At 37.5% G+C, this 23,459-nt stretch overlaps 1 protein-coding gene across 3 annotated transcripts in view; it reads right to left on the reverse strand.

Moving 5' to 3' along the window:
- Positions 1–23,459, reverse strand: part of SNTG1 (syntrophin gamma 1) — a 902,129-nt gene that overhangs the window by 209,031 nt on the left and 669,639 nt on the right. For all 3 annotated transcript variants that reach the window (XM_086695809.1, XM_025922739.2, XM_086695810.1), the window contains exons 10-11: positions 16,380–16,482; positions 4,320–4,402 (exon numbers count right to left, since the gene is read on the reverse strand). In XM_086695809.1, coding sequence (XP_086551935.1) covers positions 4,320–4,402; positions 16,380–16,482 — 186 coding nt within the window. The remainder of the gene's footprint in view (positions 1–4,319; positions 4,403–16,379; positions 16,483–23,459) is intronic.

The raw sequence follows: 23,459 nt of genomic DNA on the forward strand, positions 1-23,459 counted from the left end.
CTTTTATATTGCCTCCTTATAAAAAATATGAAATAAGTCCCACTTCAGCTACTGAAACTTTCAGTTTTAATTTCATTTTATAGATCTTTTATTTATAATGGAATATATAGTGCTCTTTGAAGATTATTTATCTTTAATTGTGAAAGTTGAATAAAATTTTCTTTCTAGTTTTTTCTTTAACAGTAGTCTTAGGGTTGTTTTTAATTATATATGAGCTAGAACCAACAGTTTTTTTAATTTCAAGGATCATAACTACTTTTCAGGAGCTTTGTTCTTCAATGTCAAGAATGTTGTTTCTTAGAATATTAATAATGTGAATGGAAAAGTAATATTTAGATATTCTTTGCTTTAAAATAGATTCTTTTCCCCAAAGTTAACACATTTTAAAGTATATTGCCATGCAATTGCCACTCAAGAATAGCATCATACCAAAATAGAATCGAATACAGAGCAAAATGCTGATCCGGATTTTGTTAAGGACCTGGCATAAAAAAAATATTCATTAAAGGTATACAGTTATGAAAAACATTTCTCAGAATTTGGTTAGCTAATTATCTGAATTTAAGTCTTCTGGTGGACACAAAACAAATTCTTTTTTTTTTTTTTCATATTGGCTGGCAAACCAAAGGACTCTTTTATCCCCTAAAATTAGTGACCTGGGGTCCTTATAAGGACTAGACTATATTTTTAGTAAGAAGATGGGGTAATGTTAAAATATTTTCCCATATGCTTAAAATGCTGTTTCAGAAAACAAAACTCATGCCTACTTACTCAAAATTTGCTTCAGAGAATAAGTAAGGCATAGGAATTAAAACAATGGGTTGCCTCGTCCAGGATAGACTTAAAGATTTAGACACATCAGAGAACTGAATGTTTCTCTTCGGGAGACTATTTATAACATGCACACATTCTGTGGAAAATATGTCTCATAGTACATACTGCCTTCCCAGTTCTCACTGTTCATTTATTTACTGATGGGTCAGAAGAAAGCATGCCTTTGACTGCTCCTAATTTTATAAATCTTTGAGAAGCAATATCCTCTACTCTCCACACCTTATAGAAGAGAAACACAGGATAGCACCCGGGTGGGTAAGTCGGTATGATCTGATGGGGCCTGAACCCTTATTCCATGATAGGCATCAGAACAAAATTTGGTTTGTGGTCCCTCAATGTTTGTTGAGCTCAATTAAGTCCGATATTCCAAGTCTCTAGGAGCCCTTCTCTCTGATATCAGAAGGCTATATCCGTTGTTCTTTTTCTGCTTCTATCATAGTTAATTTTATGCATTTGTCTATAGATCTGAATTTTAAACTTTCTGGGTCAGGAAACACAATTAACTTCTCCCCATGGTACCTAAAAAAGTGTTTCCAAAAAGTAGGTTCTCAGCAAAAATTCATTTAATTGAAACACATTGATTTTTTTTAATTTAATGCACTCTATGTCAATTTACATATGTTTGGATCTTTATTCTCTAAAATCATGGTGAGTATCATGAATTCGCTTGCGCTTAAAGATCTTCAGGGATGTCAAAATAATGTTCAACCCTAAGCTAAAAGCAAAACAAAAGGCCTCTTGAAAATGGAAAGACATAATCCCTGTAAGGAAAATTTATGACAATTTTTTTTTTTATTTTATATAGCTGGGTTTACTTGGAACAGTCATGTTATAGAATTACTGAGTGATTTTCTTGTTTTAATTATGCCTTTCTAAGGGAGGACATAATAGCAAGCAACCATACAGGCACAGTTCATGAAATCAATTTCATACATGTTTTTATGTATGTCAGTGGGATAAGTTAAAACCTGACTGATTCTTACCTATAGCCCACCCATGGTGACTTCTCTACTTCTCATTATCATAAAGGAATCCAAGGGTACAAGGACAAGGATTAGAATAAAAATATGACTAAACAGCTTCCTCCACTCTGAAGTCAAGGAGCTCTTCCTTCGTGTCTGAGGAGCAGAGCTAAGATGGGGACTTTGGGTCAATGAGATGAGAAGGGAAAGTTCTCAGGAGAAACCTGTGAGGACTGAGGGAAGCAGTGGATGAGACAGGGACAACTTCGCCAGAGATGGGGACTCCTGAAGAGAGGCCTCAAGTTGTAGGCTGCAGCCATCCCCCAGGAGTGGTGATTCCAGATTCCTAGGCACAGGGTCCTTACAAGAGAGGTCAGCAGTGAATGGGGCGGTTTGGGGGGCAGGTAACCAGCACTCACAGCAGCTGGGGTAGTAGGTGCACCAGCCCAGTAAAGGGGACTGGAAGGGCATCAGAAGCACCGAGAGCATCTAGATCGTAAGGAAAGAAGGTGAGCGGTTCCTGAGGTAAGACGTGAAGATTTGTTTGGAGACTGGAAGTCAACTAATTGAGAAGTGTGGTAATGGCGGTACAGAATGTATTTATTTATTTACTCATTAGGAAATCACTGTTGAAACTACTCAGATCTTGCCACCTTCTGAAGATCAGTGTTTTATTTTTTTAAATTTTTTTTTCAATGTTTATTTATTTTTGGGACAGAGAGAGACAGAGCATGAACGGGGGAGGGGCAGAGAGAGAGGGAGACACAGAATCGGAAACAGGCTCCAGGCTCTGAGCCATCAGCCCAGAGTCTGACGCGGGGCTCAAACTCACGGACCGCGAGATCGTGACCTGGCTGAAGTCGGACGCTTAACCGACTGCGCCACCCAGGCGCCCCTGAAGATCAGTGTTTTAAATGTCATCTAGAATGTGACAATTATTTCTCTGGTAACAAAAATAAGAGAGGAGATCGGATTAAATACACCCAGATGTGCTTGGTTGATGCAGGTAGAGGTAACCCTTGGTCTTGCCAAGGGTTCCTCTTTAGGAGCAAAGAATAATAAAACTATAAAAGGACTCGGGTACCTAAGGCACGCAGGTAAAGAACAGTAGTGATGCAGTGAGGTACAATGAAGGTTGGAGATGCTCAAAAGAGTAAAACGCCACAATTAGGGCAAGAATATCAAGTGGAAGACGAATCATCCAAGTCAGAAGCTACAGGTGTTTTATAACCTAATATGCAGAATAGGAAAATAAATTCCTGCTTAATCTCTGCTCTGCTGCTCTTCATGTTTGTGATCCCAGCGGAAAGTTCGACTCGCACGTAACCTGAGAAAACTGCTTTGACTTGAAGATGTGTGAACGTTTTGAAGGGTGAAATGTAAGGAGTTCAAACATGTTTATTAAAAAACAAAACAAAACAAAAACAAACAAAAAAACTTGCTTGCCCCAAACTACAAGTGGAAAAGGAAATTTAACGTTTTATTAAATGTATATAAAACAAACATGCCAATTTTATCAGTGATTAAATACATGTGTAGTTTAACATTCATTATGTTTTAATATGATGTCAGATCTTTCTCGCTTTGTGTTAATTTCCTGGTATGCCGGCAGATCGTTAAGAAATCTTACCAAAAGGAAAATTAAACAGCTACTTTCAGCTAAATGATTTCAAAGGAAAAATGATAAAAATCATGTCAAATCATTTAGAGCATGAAATTACGTATAATATGCACTATGATAAAATGATTGCATGATGTTATGTGATCTCATGAAGTTAGTCTCATTAGCTTGCAAAAGGCTTAATGCAGACCTGAGAGGAGAAAAATGACATTAGAAAATAAATGACTGAGGCACGTGGGTAGTTCAGTCCGTTAAGCCTCCGACTTCAGCTCAGGTCATGATCTCATGGTTCATGAGTTCAAGCCCCAAGTCAGGCTCTGTGCTGACAGCCTGGAGCCTGGAGCCTGCTTCAGATTCTGTGTCTCCCTTTCTTTCTTCTCCTCCCCGGCTTGTGCTCTGTCTCTCTCTCTTAAAAAAAAAACAAAAACAAAAACAAAAAACAAAAACATCAAAAAATTTTTAAAAATTAATAATTGACCTATTTATTTTTTCCTGGTTTACCCTAATTCTTTGAAGTTTACTTATTTATTTTGAGAGAGAAAGAGCACGCAAGCAGAGAAGGGGCAGAGACAGAGACGAGAGAGAGATTCCCAAGCAGGCTCCACACTGCCAGCACAGAGCTGCAGGGCTCGAACTCACCGTGAGATTTGTGAGGTGGACCAAGGGTCAGATACTAAACCGACTGAGTCACCCAGATGTCCCCTGGTTTATCCTAATTCTTAAAGGATGAAGCAAACAAGGACTTCAACTATATCAGAGCAATGAGATTCGATAGCAGTTTTTGGAAAATAGGAAAATAGGAAAACACACACACACACACACACACACACACACACACACATATTTTCCGCCTTTCTTTGTGTTATCTCCTTATTAGTCTGAATATGCCTTGGCCATCTTACTGTATTGTTGGGATGATAGTTGAGATGCAACCCACTGTCACAAAGAGGGGAGGAGGTACCACTGCTCTGGTCACTTGGAGCACCTGCAGGAAAAAAAAAATCACAACACCCCACTGGTCAGAACACCAAAATATGCTAGACTGCATTCTACATTGTATTTTTCCAGATCCTCGATAATACCATGAAATCAGTTACTAAAATACATTTTTACCTCACTTCTATCAAAGCCACAGTTTTGCAAGTAGGCTAAGTGACTAAAATGGGACCCTGAAGGATACCCACGTGTTTATCTTTGATTTCAGAAACAATGTGAAGCTTTATTAATGAAAACATACAACCTTGTAGAACTGCTATTGAATTCCATTATCCCAAGTGACCTACGTTTATGACCCATACTTACAATTGTGCAGAATTTGGTTCATCTACAAAGTTCCATTCACTGTCACATTTCAACCTACTTGCAAATCATATTGGTAGTTATCATCATTTTCCATGATGCAAATAAAGTTTGCATGGGCTCTTTCTTTATAAATGTTCTAGGCATATGCTATAATTGGAAGTACCTTCACTGATGCTATCTAAATTGGTGAAATTGAAACTAAAAAGCTTCACATCAGATTCTCACGAGAAACCTAAGTATGAGTAATGGGTGTCTTAAACTCAGCTTTCACAATGCAGTAATTTTTACAGTCAGGATTAGAATTATGTATTTCTTGATTTTTGATGAATTGCATTATTTGAAAACATTATACGTTTTGAAGGTGCAAATGTTGATAAATATGTACTATTGATATAATTGACTCCCAATTTTTATTTAAAAAAATTTTTTTTCAACGTTTATTTATTTTTGGGACAGAGAGAGACAGAGCATGAACGGGGGAGGTGCAGAGAGAGAGGGAGACACAGAATCGGAAAGAGGCTCCAGGCTGCTGAGCTGTCAGCCCAGAGCCCGACGCGGGGCTCGAACTCACAGACCGTGAGATGGTGACCTGGCTGAAGTCGGACGCTTAACCGACTGCGCCACCCAGGCGCCCCTCCCAATTTTTATTTAAATCTTATACTTAAATTCAGACATGAGAGGTCCTAGGTGACATTCCTAACATTAACTAATGTGTTGAAAAAGGAAGTGATTTTGTTTTCCATTTTTATCACTCTAAAGTTCCATAGCTTTCCTGGTGCTAAGAAGAGGATCACAGGCTTTTCTCCAAACCAGCATGAATATAGTTTTTCTACTTTTTAAATCTTAAGCATTTCATACTTTGTTTTAGCTAATTTTTCTTTTGATGTTTATCTGCATTTTCTCTTATGAGACACTATTTTAATGCATAAACATATTACTTTCAAATTTATATCCATTTTGAGCAGAATAAAATGCTATGTCAAATTCTGTGACAGATCTAAAGCAGTCTTGTCAGTGATATTCCAAGATTTAAACGAATGCACAAAAGAAAGGTGCAAAGTTAATGATCTATGCTTTCACATTAAGAAGTTAGGTATGAAAGAGAAAACAAATCAAAGTAAATAGAAGATAGAAAACAATAAAAGTGAAGTGGAAAATAATAAGATTGAAACAAAAGAATGGACAAAATTAACCAAGACAAAAATGGTTTTTTTTTGGAAAGATTAATAAAACCCATAGGAAAAGTGATGGGGCAAAAGAGTGAGAAAATACAAGTTATTGATATCAGGAACAAAAGAGGCAGTATTATTGCAAGTCGAGCAAGTCAATAAATCTTAAAAGGAATAATAAAATGATATGATGAATAACTTCATGCAATTAAATTCGTAACTTAGTTAAAATGGCAAAAAAAAATCTTGAAAAACATTTTACCAAACCTTACAAAGGAAGAAAAGAATATCAGAAAAAGTCCTAAAAGCACTGAAGAGATTAATTCAGACAAAATAAAAACTATAATTCTAGGCTCAGATTGCTTCTTTGGTGAGTTTCCTAAATGATTTAAGAAAAATATACTATTACTGTTAAGCAAATTCTTTGTGGAAATAAAGGAGGAGTTACCACTGCACAACGTACGTGAAAATGTCAAAAACCCTGCCACCAAAATCCCACTAAAACATTAACAAGATGTATATATGGATATCCCTCATGAACATTTGTTTTCAAAAGAGTCTTAATATATTAGCAAATTGAAACCAGCAATAAATTTTTTTTTCATCACCATGTAGTGTTTATCCCGGGAATACAAGCTCAATTTGGCATTCCAAATAAATATTCAAAAATACACCACATCGATCTTGGAACATGGTGGAAGTGAGGGGGCCCGCCGTTCCCTCCTCTTTCAATCAAAGTACTGTTGAAGCTAAAGGACTTTTAACTCTGAGAGTCGGGGAGGAAAAGAGACAGTCTCATGTCCAGAGACCCACGAGGACAACCTGACGGGCCACAGGCGCATGACTGGGAACTGGGGGAGACACAACGAATGGAGGAGAGGGATCCTCTTCTGCGGAGCGACAAAGGGAAGAGGAACGGAGGCTGGGGAAGCACAGGACTGTATCTGGGGGAGAGAAAAACCACCGACCCGGCGACAAAGACCCAACCCCTGACTGCGGGCCTTTTCTGGACCGGGGCCGACTGTCCTGTTGTCCCACAAGGGGAGGAAAGGAGCCAGCCCGGGCTCGGTGGCTAGGTCAGGAGCGCCGTCTGCAGTGGGAGACAGTGGTCCCCTCCCTGGAGTGCTGTGGGACAGGACAAAGCCTGCCTGCAATAGCGGGCAACCTGGACAGGTGCTTCCCCAGTACTAGGGGGTGGACTGGGGGTGAGGGGCGCAGAGCCAGAGTTTAAATCCCAGCTGAGCGCTGGGCATGGGAGTCGGCGGAGCAGGACAAGCCCCGTTATTTGCATCCACACCACAGTGAAGATGGGTCGAACACAGTAGTTTGGGACACGCTGTCCATGGAGAAGGTCCTGGGGACAGACAGGGGGCCCACAGTGGAGGCGGACCCGCCCACACCAAACCACGCCCCTTGGCGCTGGGTAACTGCCCATCTCCTGGAGCAGGATTGACAGAGAGGAACCAGACAGCCCCTCCTCCAGACCAGCGCTGCTGTTTTGCCTGATTTAATTCTCAGACAATTCTTACTATGTAGATACATTCTTCCTACCTTTTCTCCTTATCTCGTCCCTCCTCTAGTCTAGTTACTCTGGTTGTTGGTTGCTAGTTTGTTTAAGCAGACATATTTAATCCATTCTCTTGATACATGTTCTACACCTCCTTCTTTAATCTCCTTCTCTCTCTTGGGGTTAAGCCTTAAAGTTTCTCTGTCTAGATAAATTATTTTATTTTTCTTTTTCCCTGCCTCCTTCTTTATTTTCCTTTCTCTCTCTCTGGATTAAGCCATATAGTTTCTCTGGTCCTTTTTTACCCTTTATTTTCCCCGTCCCTGTCATGTCTCTCTTTGTATGGGATAAGGGCTCTTCCTTATCTGCCTCCACCTGTTGTTTACTTGTAGCTGGTGTTCCTGGTTTTTGTTTTTGGGATTTTTGATTGTTTGTGTGTGTTTGAGTGTTTTTGCTTTCTGTTTGTTTTTGTTTCTTTGTTTTACTTTCTAGGGCTACTTCAAGAACAAATCAAAGCACACTTATTGGAGGGTTCAAAACATCACTACCAGTAGGGAGATAAAGCAGCCAGAGTCACAACAACAAAGAACAAGTAACACTCTCCAAATACACCTCCTGAAGGGCCAGGCCCTGGACAGTGTATGATCCCTCTTTAATATAGTAGTGTTTGCAGGAACAGGACATGTAGCAAGCTTTCAAAACACATAAGGGACAGAAAAGTAGCCAAAATGATGAAACGGGAGAATTCCCCTCAAAAGAAATTCCAGGAAGAAATGACAGCTAAAGAATTGATCAAAAAAGATATAAACAATATAACTGGACAAGAATTTAGAATAATAGTCATAAGATTAACTGATGGAGTTGAAAAACAGCCTAAAAGACAGCAGAGAATCTATTATGCAGAAATCAAGGAACTAAAAAATAGTCATGATGAATTAAAAATTGCTGTAAACGAGGTGCAAAATAAATGAGAGTGGTGACAGCCAGAATTGAAGAGGCAGGGGGAGAATAGGTGAAATAGAAGATAAAATTATGGAAAAAGATGAAGCTGAGAAAAAGAGAGAAAAAATATTCTGGATCACAAGGGGAGAATTAGAGAACTAAGTGACTCAATGAAACGGAACAATATCTGTATCATAGGAGTTACAGAAGAAGAAGAGAGACAGAAAGGGGCCAAAGGTGTGCTTGAACAAATTGTAGCTGAGAACTTCCTCAATTTGGGGAAGGAAACAGACATTGAAACCCAGGAGGCACAGAGAACTCCCTTCAGACATAACTTGAATCGATCGTCTGCATGACATATCATAGTGAAACTGGCAAAATACAAAGATAAAGAGAGAATTCTGAAAGCAGCTAGGGACAAATGGGCCTTAACCTACACATAAGGTAGACACATAAGGGTAGCAGTTTCAATCTATCTACTGAAACATGGCAGACCAGAAAGGAGTGGCAAGAAATCTTCAAGGTAATGAACAGGAAAAGCCAAGTCTGTCGTTCAGAATAGAAGGACAGATAAAGATTTTCCCAAACAAACAAAAACTGAAGTAATTCATTACCACTAAAACAGCCCTACAAGAGATCCTAAGGGGGACTCTGTGAATGAATTGTTGCAAAGACCACAAAGGACCAGAGACATCACTACAAGCATGAAAACTACAGACATCACAATGACTCTAAAACCATGTCTTTTAATAACAACACTGAATATAAATGGACTAAATGTTCCAATCAAAAGACATAGGGTATCAGAATGGATAAAAAAAAAAAAAACAAGACCCACCTATTTGCTGTCTACAAGAGACTCATTGTAGACCTGAGGACACCTTCAGATTGCAAGTGAGGGGATGGAGAACTACCTATTATGCTATTGGAAGTGAAAAGAAAGCTGCAGTAGCCATACTTATATCAGACAAACTAGATTTTAAACTAAAGACTGTAACAAGAGATTAAGAAGGGCATTATATAATAATTACAGTGTCTATCCATCAAGAAGAGCTAACAGTTATGAGTGTTTATGCACTGAATTCGAAGGCACCCAAATATATGAAACAATCACAAACCTAAGCAATCTTGTTGGTAAGAATGTGGTAATTGCAGGGGACTTTAATACTCCACTTACAACAATGGGCAGATTATCTAGGCAGAAAATCAATAAAGAAACAATTGCCTTGGATAATACACTGGGCCAGATGGACTTGACAAATATATTTAGAACTCTGCATCTCAAAGCAATGGAATATACTTTCTTCTCCAGTGCACATGGAACATTCTCCAAGATAGATCATATACTGGGTCACAAAACAGCCCTCAATAAATATAAAGGAATTAAGATCATACCATGCACACTTTCAGATCACAATGCTATGAAACATGAAATCAACCACAGGAAAAAGGTTGGAAAACCTCCAAATGCATGGAGGTTAAAGAACATCCTACTAAAGAACGAATGGGTCAACCAGACAATTAAAGAAGAAATAAAAAATATATATTGAAACAAATAAAAATGAAAACACAACAATTCAAACCCTTTGGGATACAGCAAAGGCAGTTCTAAGAGGGAAATACATTGCAATCCAGGCCTATCTCAAGAAACAAGAAAAATCCTAAATACAAAATCTAACAACACACCTAAAGGAACTAGAAGCAAAACAACAAAGAAACCTCAGAAACAGCAGAAGAAGAGATATCATAAAGATCAGGGCAGAAATAAACAATATATAATCCAAAACAAAACAAAACAAAGCCAACAGTAGAACAGATCAATGAAACCAAGAGTTGGTTTTTCGAAAAAATAAACAAAATTGATAAACCTCTAGCCAGGCTTCTCAAAAAGAAAAGAGAGAGGACCCAAATAGATAAAATCATGAATGAAAATGTATTTATCACAACCAATCCCTCAGAAATACAAGGAATTATCATAGAATACTATGAAAAAATATATGCCAACAAACAGGATAACCTGGAAGGAATGGACAAATTCCTAGACACTCACACAATACCAAAACTCAAATGGGAAGAAATAGAAAATTTGAACAGACCCATAATTAGTGAAGAAATTGAATCAGTTATCAAAAATCTCCCAACAAATAAGAGCCCTGGACCACATGGCTTCCTGGGGAATTCTACCAGACATTTAAAGCAGAGATAATACCTATCCTTCTCAAGCTATTCCAAAAAATAGAAATGGAAAGAAAACTTCCAGACTCATTCTATGAAGCCAGCATTACCTTGATTCCGAAACCAGAGAGGGACCCCACAAAAAAGAAGAACTACAGGCTAATATCCCTGATGAAATTAATGCAAAAATTCTCAACCAGATATTAGCAAATTGAATTCAACAGCATATGAAAAGAATTATTCACCATGATCAAGTGGGATTCATTCCCAGGCTGCATGGCTGGTTTAATATTCTCAAATTAATCCATGTGATACATCATATTAATAGAAGAAAGGATAAGACCCATATGATCCTCTCAATAGATGAAGAAAAAGTATTGACAAAATACAGCATCCTTTCTTAAAACCCTCAGGAAAGTCAGGATAGAAGGAACATACCTAAACATCATAAAAGCCATGTCTGAAAAGCCTACTGCTAATATCATCCTCAATGGGGAAAAACTCAGAGCTTTCCCCCTGAGGTCAGGAACACGACAGGGATGTCCACTCTCACTGCTGTTGTTTAACATAGTGTTGGAAATCTTAGCATCAGCAATCAGACAACAAAGTGAAATCAAAGGCATCAAAATTGGAAAAGAAGAAGTCAAACTTTCAGTTTCACAGGTGACATGATACTCTACATGAAAACCCAAAGGCTCCACCAAAAGACTCCAGGAACTGATACATGAATTCAGCAAAACTGAAGGATACAAAATTAATGTACAGAAATTAATGTACAATAAAATTGCATTTTATACATTAATAATGAAGCAACAAAAGGGAAATAAAGAAACTGGTCCCATTTACAATTGCACCAAGAATGATAAAATACCTATGAATAAACCTAACTAAAGATGTAAAAGATCTGTATGCTGAAAACTATAGAAAGCTTATGAAGGAAATTGAAGAAGATACAAAGAAATGGAAAAACATTCCAATCTCATGGAAAGGAAGAATAAATATTATTAAAATGTCAATACTACCCAAAGCAATCTACACATTCAATGCAATCCCAATCAAAATTCTTCTTAAAGCTCAAACAAGCAATCCTAAAATTTGTATGGAACCACAGAAGACCCCAATTAGCCAAAATAATATTGAAGAAGAAAATCAAAGCGGGAGGCATCACAATCCCAGACTTTAGCCTCTACTACAAAGCTGTAATTATCAGGACAGTCTGGTATTGGCACAAAAACAGACACATAGACCAATGAAATAGAATAGAGAACCCAGAACTGGGCCCACAAATGTGTGGCCAACTAATCTTTGACAATGCAGGAAAGAGTATCCAATGGAAAAAAGACAGTCTCTTTAACAAATGGTTCTGGGAGAACTGGACAGCAACATGCAGAAGAATGAAACTAGACGACTTTCTTACACCATTCACAAAAAATAAACTCAAAATAGATGAAAGACCTAAATGTGAGATAGGAAACCATCAAAACCCTAAGGGAGAAAGCAGGCAAAAACCTCTTTGACCTCAGCCACAGCAATTTCTTACTCAACACATCTCCAAAGGCAGGGAAATTAAAAGCAAAAATGAACTATTGGGATCTTATCAAGATAAAAAGCTTCTGCACTGCAAAGGAAACAATCAACAAAACTAAAAGGCAACTGACCGAATGGGAGAAGGTATTTGCAAATGACATATCAGATAGAGGGTTAGTATCCAAAATCTATAAAGAACTCACCAAATTCCACACCTGAAAAATGAATAATCCAGTGAAGAAATGGGCAGAAGACATGAATAGACACTTTTCCAAAGAAGACATCCAGATGGTCAACACACACATGAAAAGACACTCAGTGTAACTCTTCATCAGGGAAATACAAATCAAAGCCACACTGAGATACCACCTCACGCTAAAATTAACAAATCAGGAAACTACAGATGCTGGCAAGGATGTGGAGAAAGGGGGACATTCTTATACTCTTGGTGGAAAGGCAAACTGGTGCAGCCGCTCTGGAAAACAGTGTGGAGGTTCCTCAAAAAGTTAAAAATAGAACTACCCTGTGACCCAGCAATAGCACTACTAGGAATTCATCCTAAGGTTACAGGAGTGCTGATTCATAGGGCACTTGTAACCCAATGTTTATAGGAGCATTTTCAACAACAGCCAAATTATGGAAAGAGCCTAAATGCCCATCAACTGACAAATGGATAAAGAAGATGTGGTTTATATATTCAATGGAATACTACTTGGCAATGAGAAAAAATGAAATCTTGCCATTTGCAGCAATGTGGGTGGAACTGGAATATTATGCTTAGTGAAATAAGTCAGTCAGAGAAAGACAGATACCATATGTTTTCACTCATATGTGGATCTTGAGAAACTCAACAGAAGACCATGGGGGAAGGGAAGGGGAAAAAATTACAGAGAGGGAGGGAGGCAAACCATAAGAGAGTCTTAAATGCAGAGAACAAACTGAGGGTGGATGGGGGGCCGGATGAGGGGAAAGTGGGTGATGGGCATTGAGAAGGGCACCTGTTGGGATGAGCACTAGTGTGGTATGGAAACCTATTTGACAATAGATTATATTCATAAAAATATAATAAAAAATAAAAATACACCATATCAGCAGAATAAAAAAAAGATTAAAAATATAATCTTTCAATGGGTATAAAAAATATTTGTGATAATTCAACATCAACTCATGTTAAAAAGGAAAAGAAAAATCCTCAGTAACCTAGGAATAAAAGAGCACTTCTTCAACCTAAATAAAAGGTATAAGTGAGCACATATATGAATGTCATGCTTAACAGTAAAAGACTGGAAATTTCTTCTAATATATTGAGCAAAAGAGAGATATCTGCCCTCAAGACTTTGCCCAACATTTTACTGGAAGTCCTGGCCATTGAAATAGGCAAGAAAAAGAAATTTTAAAAATACAGATTGTAAAGAAAGAAGGAGAATTCAATATTTGCAGATAACATAACTGTATAAGGTGAGCGCCTATAAGAATAGACAGAAAGCCCTACCTGAACTAATAAGAAAATTAAGCCTATGATGCAGAATATATAAATGTATATCTATGTGTTAGCAACAATATATGGGCACTAAAATTTTTTTAAATGCCATTTATGGTAGAATAAGAAATGCTTAGAAATCAGTTTAATGAAAGATATGTAAGACTTTCCCACTGAAAATACTAAAATGTTGCTGAGAAAAATGAAAACATAAATAAATAGAAAGTTATATCATGTTCATGGGCTTACAGATTTCAAGTTGTTAATATGTTAATTCTACAAATTATCTATAAATCCGGCTTCATCCCATGGAGAATTGTAACTGGATTTGATAGAAATTGACATGCTATTTCTAAAATATATGCAGCAATGCAAAAGGTATAGAATAGCTAAATAATCATGAACAATTGCAAAATTGGAGAACCTGTCCTAGGGGATTAACACGGCAACTAAGGTGGAAGGATGAACACAAAAATTAATGGAAATAAGAAAGTAATTTCTTGATTCTAAATTCCTAGCTCAGACACAAGATAGTAATTGGTATAAGATGGACTCTAAACCTCAACGTAAAGGCCAGTGTCATAAAGCTCCAGGAAAATGTCGGGGAGTCTCTTTGCAACCTTGGGGTAAGCAAGTATTTCTTAGAGAAGATACAGAAAACAATAACCATATGCAGTAAGAGCAGCCACAAAATGTTAAATTGGAGTTTGTCAAAATGGAAAACTTCTGCAAACCTAAGACACCTTTAGGGAAAACATAGTTATCCATAGACTGAGAGAAAAGTGTTGTAATACATGAGCTGACAAAGATTATGTACAGAATATTTTCTTAAACTCCTGCACTACAATAATATAAAGATATACCAATAGAGAGATGGGCAAAATTTGAGCACACGCATTACAAACTAAGATATGCAGATCTCCAGTAATATATGCAAGTGGTACATGATAAGGAGCTAATCATAATTAGTCTTCAGGGATATGCAAAGTACTAGTATAATAAGACACCACTCTACACTCGATAGAATAGCTAAAAAAAATCTTTGACCATAAAATATTGAATTAAATGTAGAGCAGTCAGAACTCTCATACACACAGCTGGAGTGGAGATAAAGAGGTTTTTAAATAAACGTTCTCTGTAGAGATGCTTTTTGGCAGTTAACAAGTTAATCATACATCTACCTGGTGACTGAGCAACCCCACTCCTAAGTACTTATGGTAGTGAACATAAAATTGGAAGATTTCCAAAGCCTCATACAAGAATGTTCATAGTAGCTTTAGTTATAATGGCAAAGTACAGGAAACAAGGTCCCTTATCTATCAATCAGAGAATGATTAGCAAACTTTATTCTATTTATCTAATGGAATATTCACAGCAATGTGAATGAACAAATGACTGAAATTTAAAACACACGTGATTTTTCATAGTGAAAGAAATTAGACATAAAAGAGTAAATACAGTATGCTTGTGTTCTAAAAAAGTTCTACAAGAAAGAAAAGGAATATATAATGATAAGAAATTAAATTAATGGTTGTTTCTTGGGGTGTTATTTATTGGGAAGGGCCATGGAGGAACCCTTCTGTGATTTAAAGGCATGTAGATTAAGCAATCCAATTGTGCATTTAAGATCTTTGTATTTCATTGCATGCAAATTATGCCTCAGTTAAAAGATATATTCTTCTTTGATTTTTAGCAAAAATGTTTGATAATGTTTTATTTCTTAATGTACAAATTGATACAGACATTTTGAAGTTAACTCTTATGAAAATTATTCCATTACTACCTAGACTGGTGCTTCCTTCCATGACAAGTGTAAATGCTTGTTTAGAAGTCCAGGAGCCACATAGGATTATATCATTTTCTAGTTAGAGACAGTATATTCATCAGATATTATGAATGAAATGTAATAGAGATATACAATGTACATAATAGGATACTATTAAAATATTTATTTTTAAAATAAATAATGTGTCTCCAGTTATAGGCTAGAAAATAACTGTAAATGTGCTGAATACATTCTGAAACAGAACTAACATCTGTGGGAATGCAAGCTGGTGCAGCCACTCTGGAAAGCAGTATGGAGGTTCCTCAAAAAACTAAAAATAGAACTACCCTAGACCCAACAATTGCACTACTAGGCATTTGTCCACGCGATACAGGCGTGCTGTTTTGAAGGGACATGTGCACCCCCATGTTTATAGCAGCACTATCAACAATAGCCAAAGCATGGAAAGAGCCCAAATGTCCATCGATGGATGAATGGATAAAGAAGATGTGGTGTATATATACAAAGGAGTATTACTCGGCAATCAAAAAGAATGAAATCTTGCCATTTGCAACTACGTGGATGGAACTGGAGGGTGTTATGCTAAGTGAAATTAGTCAGAGAAAGACAACAATCATATGACTTCACTCACATGAGGACTTTAAGAGACAAAACAGATGAACCTAAGGGAAGGGGAGCAAAAATAATACAAAAACAGGGAGGGGGACAAAACAGAAGAGACTCACAAATATGGAGAATAAACGGAGGGTTACAGGGAGGGATTGTGGGAGGGGGGATGGGCTAAATGGGGAAGGGGCATCAAGGAATCTACTCCTGAAATCATTGTTGCACTATATGCTAACTAACTTGGATGTAAATTACAAGATAAAAAATAAAACAAGTTAAAAAAAATAAACTAGCATCTGTCCCCTTTGCATAAGCATTCATAAAATGCTGTGTGATATAAAAAGAATATTTGTATTCAGGCAGAAATGCCAACTTTAAAATGAAATTATCAATTACTGTCAGGAAATAACGGTTTCAAAAATAAATATGATGATGCGAGCATTTTACCTATTCTTCATAAATGCTTACATGCGCAGTCTTCGTTCAGTGGGAGTTTGAGGAAAGCGGGCGCTCTTTTTAAAAATGACACTGTCAGGTTCACTTCTTCGCCAGCGTTCCGAAGAACCTGAACCTGAAACAAAAAGGAGTGAAAATGATACCATCGTCAGTATGTTCACGAAATATCTTATGCGATAGCAAAGACCTTGAAATGATTGGGTGTCTTTTCGCCTCTCTTTTTTGCCCTAGAGGTGAGAAACATTTTATTAAAATAGGGAATGAATTACATAACATTGTAGGAATACAGCCATCACCTCCTTTCTCTTCCCACCGTTTGGTGGTCCCCTGTTCGCTCACAATGTCATCATCTTCCGTTCATATTCATAGATATCTCTTACGTGTACGGTCTCTATTAGGCAATATGAGAGATTATGACTTCTATAGGAAGGTACGGTGCTCGAGCCTCTATGCCATTAATGTAATAAATATTTATTGAATCTCTATTACGCACCCCCTTGGACATATAAAAATAAATGACCCTGAAGATGTTGATGAAAGAGCTAATTCAAATGAAATAAAATTGCCCCGATTCACTCAAGCACTTTTGCAAAAACAACAACAACAAAACAAACAAGCAAACAAAAACACACAAGAAACACATAGGTATTCCTTTCCTGTCATATCACTGCATATTTAATGCTTCCTTTCCCTGCAAACTTGGAATAATGGTGAAGACTGTTATCCTCAACTCTCAACATGTTTCACGTTGTAAACTAATGGGTTTACTTCTATCACTTACAGTAATGTCAATGTCTTAAAAAATTATATCAAGATACATGTGAGAAATAGCTAAAGAAGTACAAGAGGCTGAGGAGTTATTTACAGCAAAGGTACCTAGAAAACATATAAATATATCTTAATTTAAAAAGCTCACATAAACTGAGAGGGGAATTGCAGACAATTAGTGAAGAGACGGCTAACGAACCTGGGAACACAGCTTGTTATTAAACATCCAGAAAAAACGCTCAACCTCCAGTCATGAGAGAATTGGCTATCAAAATGATTTAGAATGACTTCTGGTCCGGAAATGAGGGTATGGGTTCAGCTCCCTTTGCTCCCCACTCAGGGAGTATAAACACTCAAAAACTTGCAAGAGACAACTGAAATGCAAGGTGACCTCTGAAAGATCAAGGGAAAAAGAACTCAGTAGGGATCCCAGGACGGTAGCGACCGCAAAGAGGACACCAACCATCCAGCGGAGGAACTTCAACCCACTGCTGGATAAAGCATCCCTTTGTCCACTTAGTGGCACCAGGGGGGCCCAGGCTGAGAGAGCTCCTTCCACTTCCTCAAATAGCATCAGCAGGGAACAGTGAGAAATCAATCAGACCCAAGACGCCAGACAGACTCTAAGAAGTATATTGTCAATGGAACCACAGCCTACAAAACTAGGCTAGGACCTTTGTGGTAGAGTGAATTCCTGCTAAAAAGAAAAAAAAAAATCTTATGTAAGAGCCACAGTCTCAACATAACAAGCAAAGTGGCCAGGATATAATAAAATAGCATGTCCCTCGAAGACCCAGGAAAATCACAATTTAAATGAGTAAAGACAGCTAACTCCAACTAGATGAATTACATCCTGGAATTATCTGACAAGGACTTTAAAGCCACCTTAATAAAAATATGCCAACAAGAAATGACAAATTCTCTTGAATCAAATGAAAAATTACAAACTCTCAGCAAAGAAATACAAATTATGAAAAGAAAAGGAAAATTGTAGAACTAAAAAATGTGCTAACATAAATTAAAAAAAAAAGAACCTTCCTGAGGTTCTAGGTGGCTCAGTCAGTTAAGTGGCCGACTTTGGCTCAGGTCTTCATCTCACAGTTCCTGAGACCGAGCTCCGTGTCAGGCCCTGTACTGACAGTGCAGGGCCTGCTTGGAATTCTCTGCCTCCCTCTCTCTCTGCCCCTCTCCTTCTCACACTCTCTGTCTCTCACACACACACTCTCTCCCTCTCAAAAATAAATAAACATTAAAAAAATAATAACAAAATTGACTCAGTAATACAGTGACAATGACAGTCATCAGTAACTTGATGACAGAACAGTAAAGTTTGCTCACTCTGAGCAATAGACAAGATAAAGTCACACGCAGAAAAAAGTACTATATTTCATCACATTGAAAGTAGGAAAAAAGCTTAAAAATGAAGAAAATTAGATAATCATTTCTATAGATGCAAAGAAGCATTACAAAATACAGTTGATAGAAACTCAAAAACCTGAGTATACAAAAGAGTATCTTCATATTATAAAGAAGATATATATTTTTTTAGAAACATCATAGTTAACTTCGATTTATTGAGACATTTCTCTCTGAGATCAGAAATGAGACAAAAATATCCACTATCTTCAGTTTTCCTCAATCTTTCTTCAGGTCTTCTCACAGTAAGGCAAGAAAAGAGCTAATAAAATGCATGAGAATTGAAAGAAGAAATGAAAGTTTTATTGTTCAGAGAGAAGATAATTTCTTTACTTACATTTTGAGAGAGAGAGAGTGTATGCACAAGTGGGGGAGGGGCGGAGAGAGAGGGAAGGACAGAATCTGAGCTGACAGTGGACGTAAACTCATGATGTGAGCTGAAGTCAGACGCTTAGCCCACCGAACCACTCAGGCCCCAACATAATTTTGAACATAGAAAATCTTTGGGAATCTATAGACATTATTACATGAGATATTAGCAGGTGAGTTACTAAGGGAGTTTAGCATGGAACAGTATAGACACAAAGCAATACCTTGTTAGAAAGAAAACCACAAGCCCCAAATGTAGTCACATTTGTTAGGCCTTCACCAAACCAGGGCCTAAAACCTAATCCAATTTCACTTGCAACCTCTCCCAGAAATGTAGTGAGGAATTTTCTGGTCAGGACTAAGGAGGTAATCTTCCTGCCTTCCTCCCTTCCTCCTTCCTCCCTTCTTTCCTTCTTTCTTTCTTCCTTCCTTCCTTCCTTCCTTCCTTCCTTCCTTCCTTCCTTCCTTCCTTCCTCCTTTCTTCTTCTTTCTTCTTTCTTTCTTTTCTTTTCTTCCTCCTTTCTTTCCTTCTTTCCTTCTTTCTTTTTTCTTTCTTTCTTTCTTCCTCCTTTCTTTCCTTCTTTCCTTCTTTCTTTTTTCTTTCTTTCTTTCTTTCTTCCTCCTTTCTTTCCTTCTTTCTTTCTTTCTTTCCTTCTTTCTTTCTTTCTTTCTTTCTTTCTTTCTTTCTTTCTTTCTTTCTTCTCTAGTTGTCCCTCCCCATATCTGCCTATAATAAAAATCCTTCCATCTTGTACAGAACCTTAGAGCTTCTTTCTACTTGCTGGATGGAATGCTGCCTGATTCATAAATGGCTTAACAAAGTGAATTAGATTTTAAAATTTACTTGGTTACATTTTATTTTTGTAACAGCCCAAGGTCACCTGGTTTGACTGAATATCAACAAACATAACATTATTTTTTAAATAATGGAACTCTGTTATGTCATGGATCACTGGACATAATACTGTGAAGATATCAATTCTCTCCTACTTTTCTGTAGATGTTAAGACAACCCCATTCAAGGTCCCAATGTTTGTGGGATTTTTTTTTTACTCCATTTTGGCTTAATGTGGACTTATGAGCTTGGCTTATGTTTTGCATTGACACGTAACACTGATATAACCATTATTATATCATTGTATTAGGAGTTGGTGAGTCAGTGAAATATATGGGATGGTGGAATGCAACAGGTCAATCCTTATATTCCATAGTAAGTGTACAACAAATAATATCTACTGCTAAATAACATAATAACCATATGAGCATCTTAAGCGTAAACATGAGACTAAACATGTATAAGTTAAATATGGTTGCCTCAGCAATCGGCAATGGGCAAGCTACTTTACATGTGTACTTCAATCTTGAAGTTTTTATTCAAATGTAATTGCGAAAAATCAGAACAAATAATTTTCAATTGTAAAATCGCACCCTAGAGAGATAATTTAGTTTTGTCTTTAATAAAAGATCAAATATGGCTATCTTTCGGCAATCACAAGTTCAAGTCCTTGACACAGACACATTTCTTTTTTTTTTTTTTTAAATTTTTTTTTTCAACGTTTATTTATTTTTGGGATAGAGAGAGACAGAGCATGAACGGGGGAGGGGCAGAGAGAGAGGGAGACACAGAATCTGAAACAGGCTCCAGGCTCTGAGCCATCAGCCCAGAGCCTGACGCGGGGCTCGAACTCACGGACCGCGAGATCGTGACCTGGCTGAAGTTGGACGCTTAACCGACTGCGCCACCCAGGCGCCCCGACACATTTCTTAATAAATGCAAGAATATTCACTTTTTCAGTGAACAGGATTGAGATAATGTGTTTAAATTTTTCTCAGCTTTGCAAATATGCTTTGAATGCATATTTAATCAGCCTGGTACTGTCGGGTTGGAAAATATAGGTTATACATCATGAGTAATGATGGATGTCATCTGGCTGCAAAATCAGAAATCTGCACCAATAAATCCAGCTGTCTTTTTCATTTTCATTCACATTTTATGATGCAAATCAAATGTGCATTTTGATCAGATCATGTATCAGCATGACTATTCTATCATGTCGCCTTGGGTATGTACATGAGGAAAGGGCAAGAGATTGGTAAAGGATGGTAATCAATAGGAACAAAAGTGGGGCAGGTATTAAAATAGATATTTATAGGTTTATTCTATTAAACGATGACAAACCTAACAACTCAGTTTATGAACTGAATGTTTTTGAGTTCCACTCACCTGTTAGAAGGGAAACTTCATAAAATCATTTGTCTTCTTCACCCTTTTCTCCTTCCCCTTAGAGGATATTCTATCTAATATGAGATTTTCAAGAGGAATTTATCTATCTGCCACAGCTTTGGTATATGAAGTTAATTTTGCCCATAGCTGGGAAGTCGTTTGTATTTTTTGGTTTTTAAAGACGATTTTTATAGAGGAGTTTAAGGTTTACAGCAAGATTGTAGGGAAAGCCCAGGGAGTTCCCGTATTCTTCCTGCCTCCACACATGCACAGCCTTCCCCATCATCAACATCCTCCACCAGAAGGGTACATTTGTTACAAATAATGAACTGACATTGACACACCATGATCACACGGCACCCAGAGTCTATCGTTTACCTTAGGGTTCACTCTTGGTATTGTACATTCTATGGGTTTGGACAAATATATAATGACATGTATTCACCATTATTGTATAATGTAAGTATTTTAACTGCCTAAAATTTCTCTGTGCTCTGCCTATTCATCCCTGTCCCCTACCCCAACCTTGGGGATTAATTTTAATCGATGAAAAGAGGGACTTCTGCTTTGCCTGGGCGTACTTTAAGCACACACCAGGAAACACACACACAGACGCATATACACACACACATACACACACACACACATCTTCAGTGGCAACAAAGGCAGTTAGACAGTCTGTGAAGGTCACAATCACTACCCTCGCGTGATGTCAGAACAAGCAAGTAAGATTTCCATCTCCAGACTGTAAGATAAGTACTGCTGTTCACTGATGACAGTGATGGAAAACAGTTACCTAGAATTTCACATTAACATTTGACTCATCTCTCTTGACATATTGTTAAGTGCAGTAAATCATTTTCCTAAAGCCCTGACTCTTGGCTGAAAAGGAAATTAAATGTGACTTTGAGGAATGATTTCAAATACGTTGCTTCACAGACAAAACGACTAGGCTAACACTAGATACAACCACATGCTTTTCTGTTCACGTTAGGAAAATAATTACATGTCAACATGGAATAAACAAATCACTTTTTTATTATATATACTATTACGTAATCGCTTTTTGTTTATGTTAATTGTGGGGAAAAAAAACTCGACTTACTACGTGTATTATGGGGTAAGAGTTTGAGAGGAAATTGTAATTGAACGGCTTTCCTGAATGGGGTCAGAGGGTCCTCTGGCCCTGTGCACCTGCCTTCACGTTCAGGTTTCAAAGGAATCTGCAGAATAACAGTTGACCGAGCAGGCGGCCGTCTCTGAGGTGTGAGTGCAGGTGAATACGTTAACACCCACAGATTACACCTGGGCTCACAGTGGCTGCCAGGTGGCAGGGCGGAAGATTGAGCCTTCTGAAGGGAGAACCATTTGGCCAAGGAAGGAGTCTACAGTGGTGACGAGAACTGGTGCTATTGGGTTGCTAGGAAATCAAGTGTAACAGCGGAGATTATCCAACTGGAAAATGAGGCATGGAACTGTGTCCAGGAAGATCACAGCACATCATCACCGGAAGTAGGGGGTGAACCAACTATGAGAAATCGACTATAATTTAGAATCTGGAAGAAGCAATGCAGAAGAAGAAAGGGATTTGGGCTGATTTTAAAATAGCATCTTTCACATTGAATTGGCGTGATCAGGGGGATAGAGAACGGTGCTGGAAGGGCCAGGAGTAGATGGGATAGGGATCAGAATTTACCACGGACAAAGCAGTTCAAGAAAGGCAATGTGACCCTCTTGAGGGTGCATTTCTTCATCTTGTCTGCATGTTAATTTGTGAAAACAGTCCATATATGTAAAGGGATACAACAGGAGGCTTCCTACAGTCATTTCTAGTCTAAATTTATGTTGCTTTAAAATGAAAAGTCACAGCAAAAATGTATATCCGGTTATATGTTTAAAAAAAGAACGACTGAAATTTTAATATTTCTGAATTCATAGAGTTTCTGCCTCAAGTAGTGTTGAAGTATGCAGTCATTTTTGGATTCTGGTAAATATTACAATCAATAAAATTTGAATGAATAAGAAATTTCAGCTCTAAAAATAATCAGGATATAATAATAATATCAATGAATTTTAATATGCAAGAAAACCATTTACTTTAGTGAGGCAAAATGTTGAAACATTTGAGCAAATTTTCCCGGATTATTTAAAGCTATGACTAAAAATAATTCCATCACTTTCAAAGACTCCATTGGAACGAGATTCTATGTAGCAAAAGTGGGTGAAAAGTCAAATGCTAGATGAATGGAACTTCAATGTAACAAGCAGAATACATTGTTAACTAGTTCACATGGCTGTAGAAATGCTATTACAGC

This window comes from Puma concolor, chromosome F2 (assembly GCF_028749965.1).
Source record: "Puma concolor isolate L17-30 chromosome F2, mPumCon1.1.hap2, whole genome shotgun sequence".
Lineage (NCBI taxonomy): Eukaryota > Metazoa > Chordata > Mammalia > Carnivora > Felidae > Puma > Puma concolor.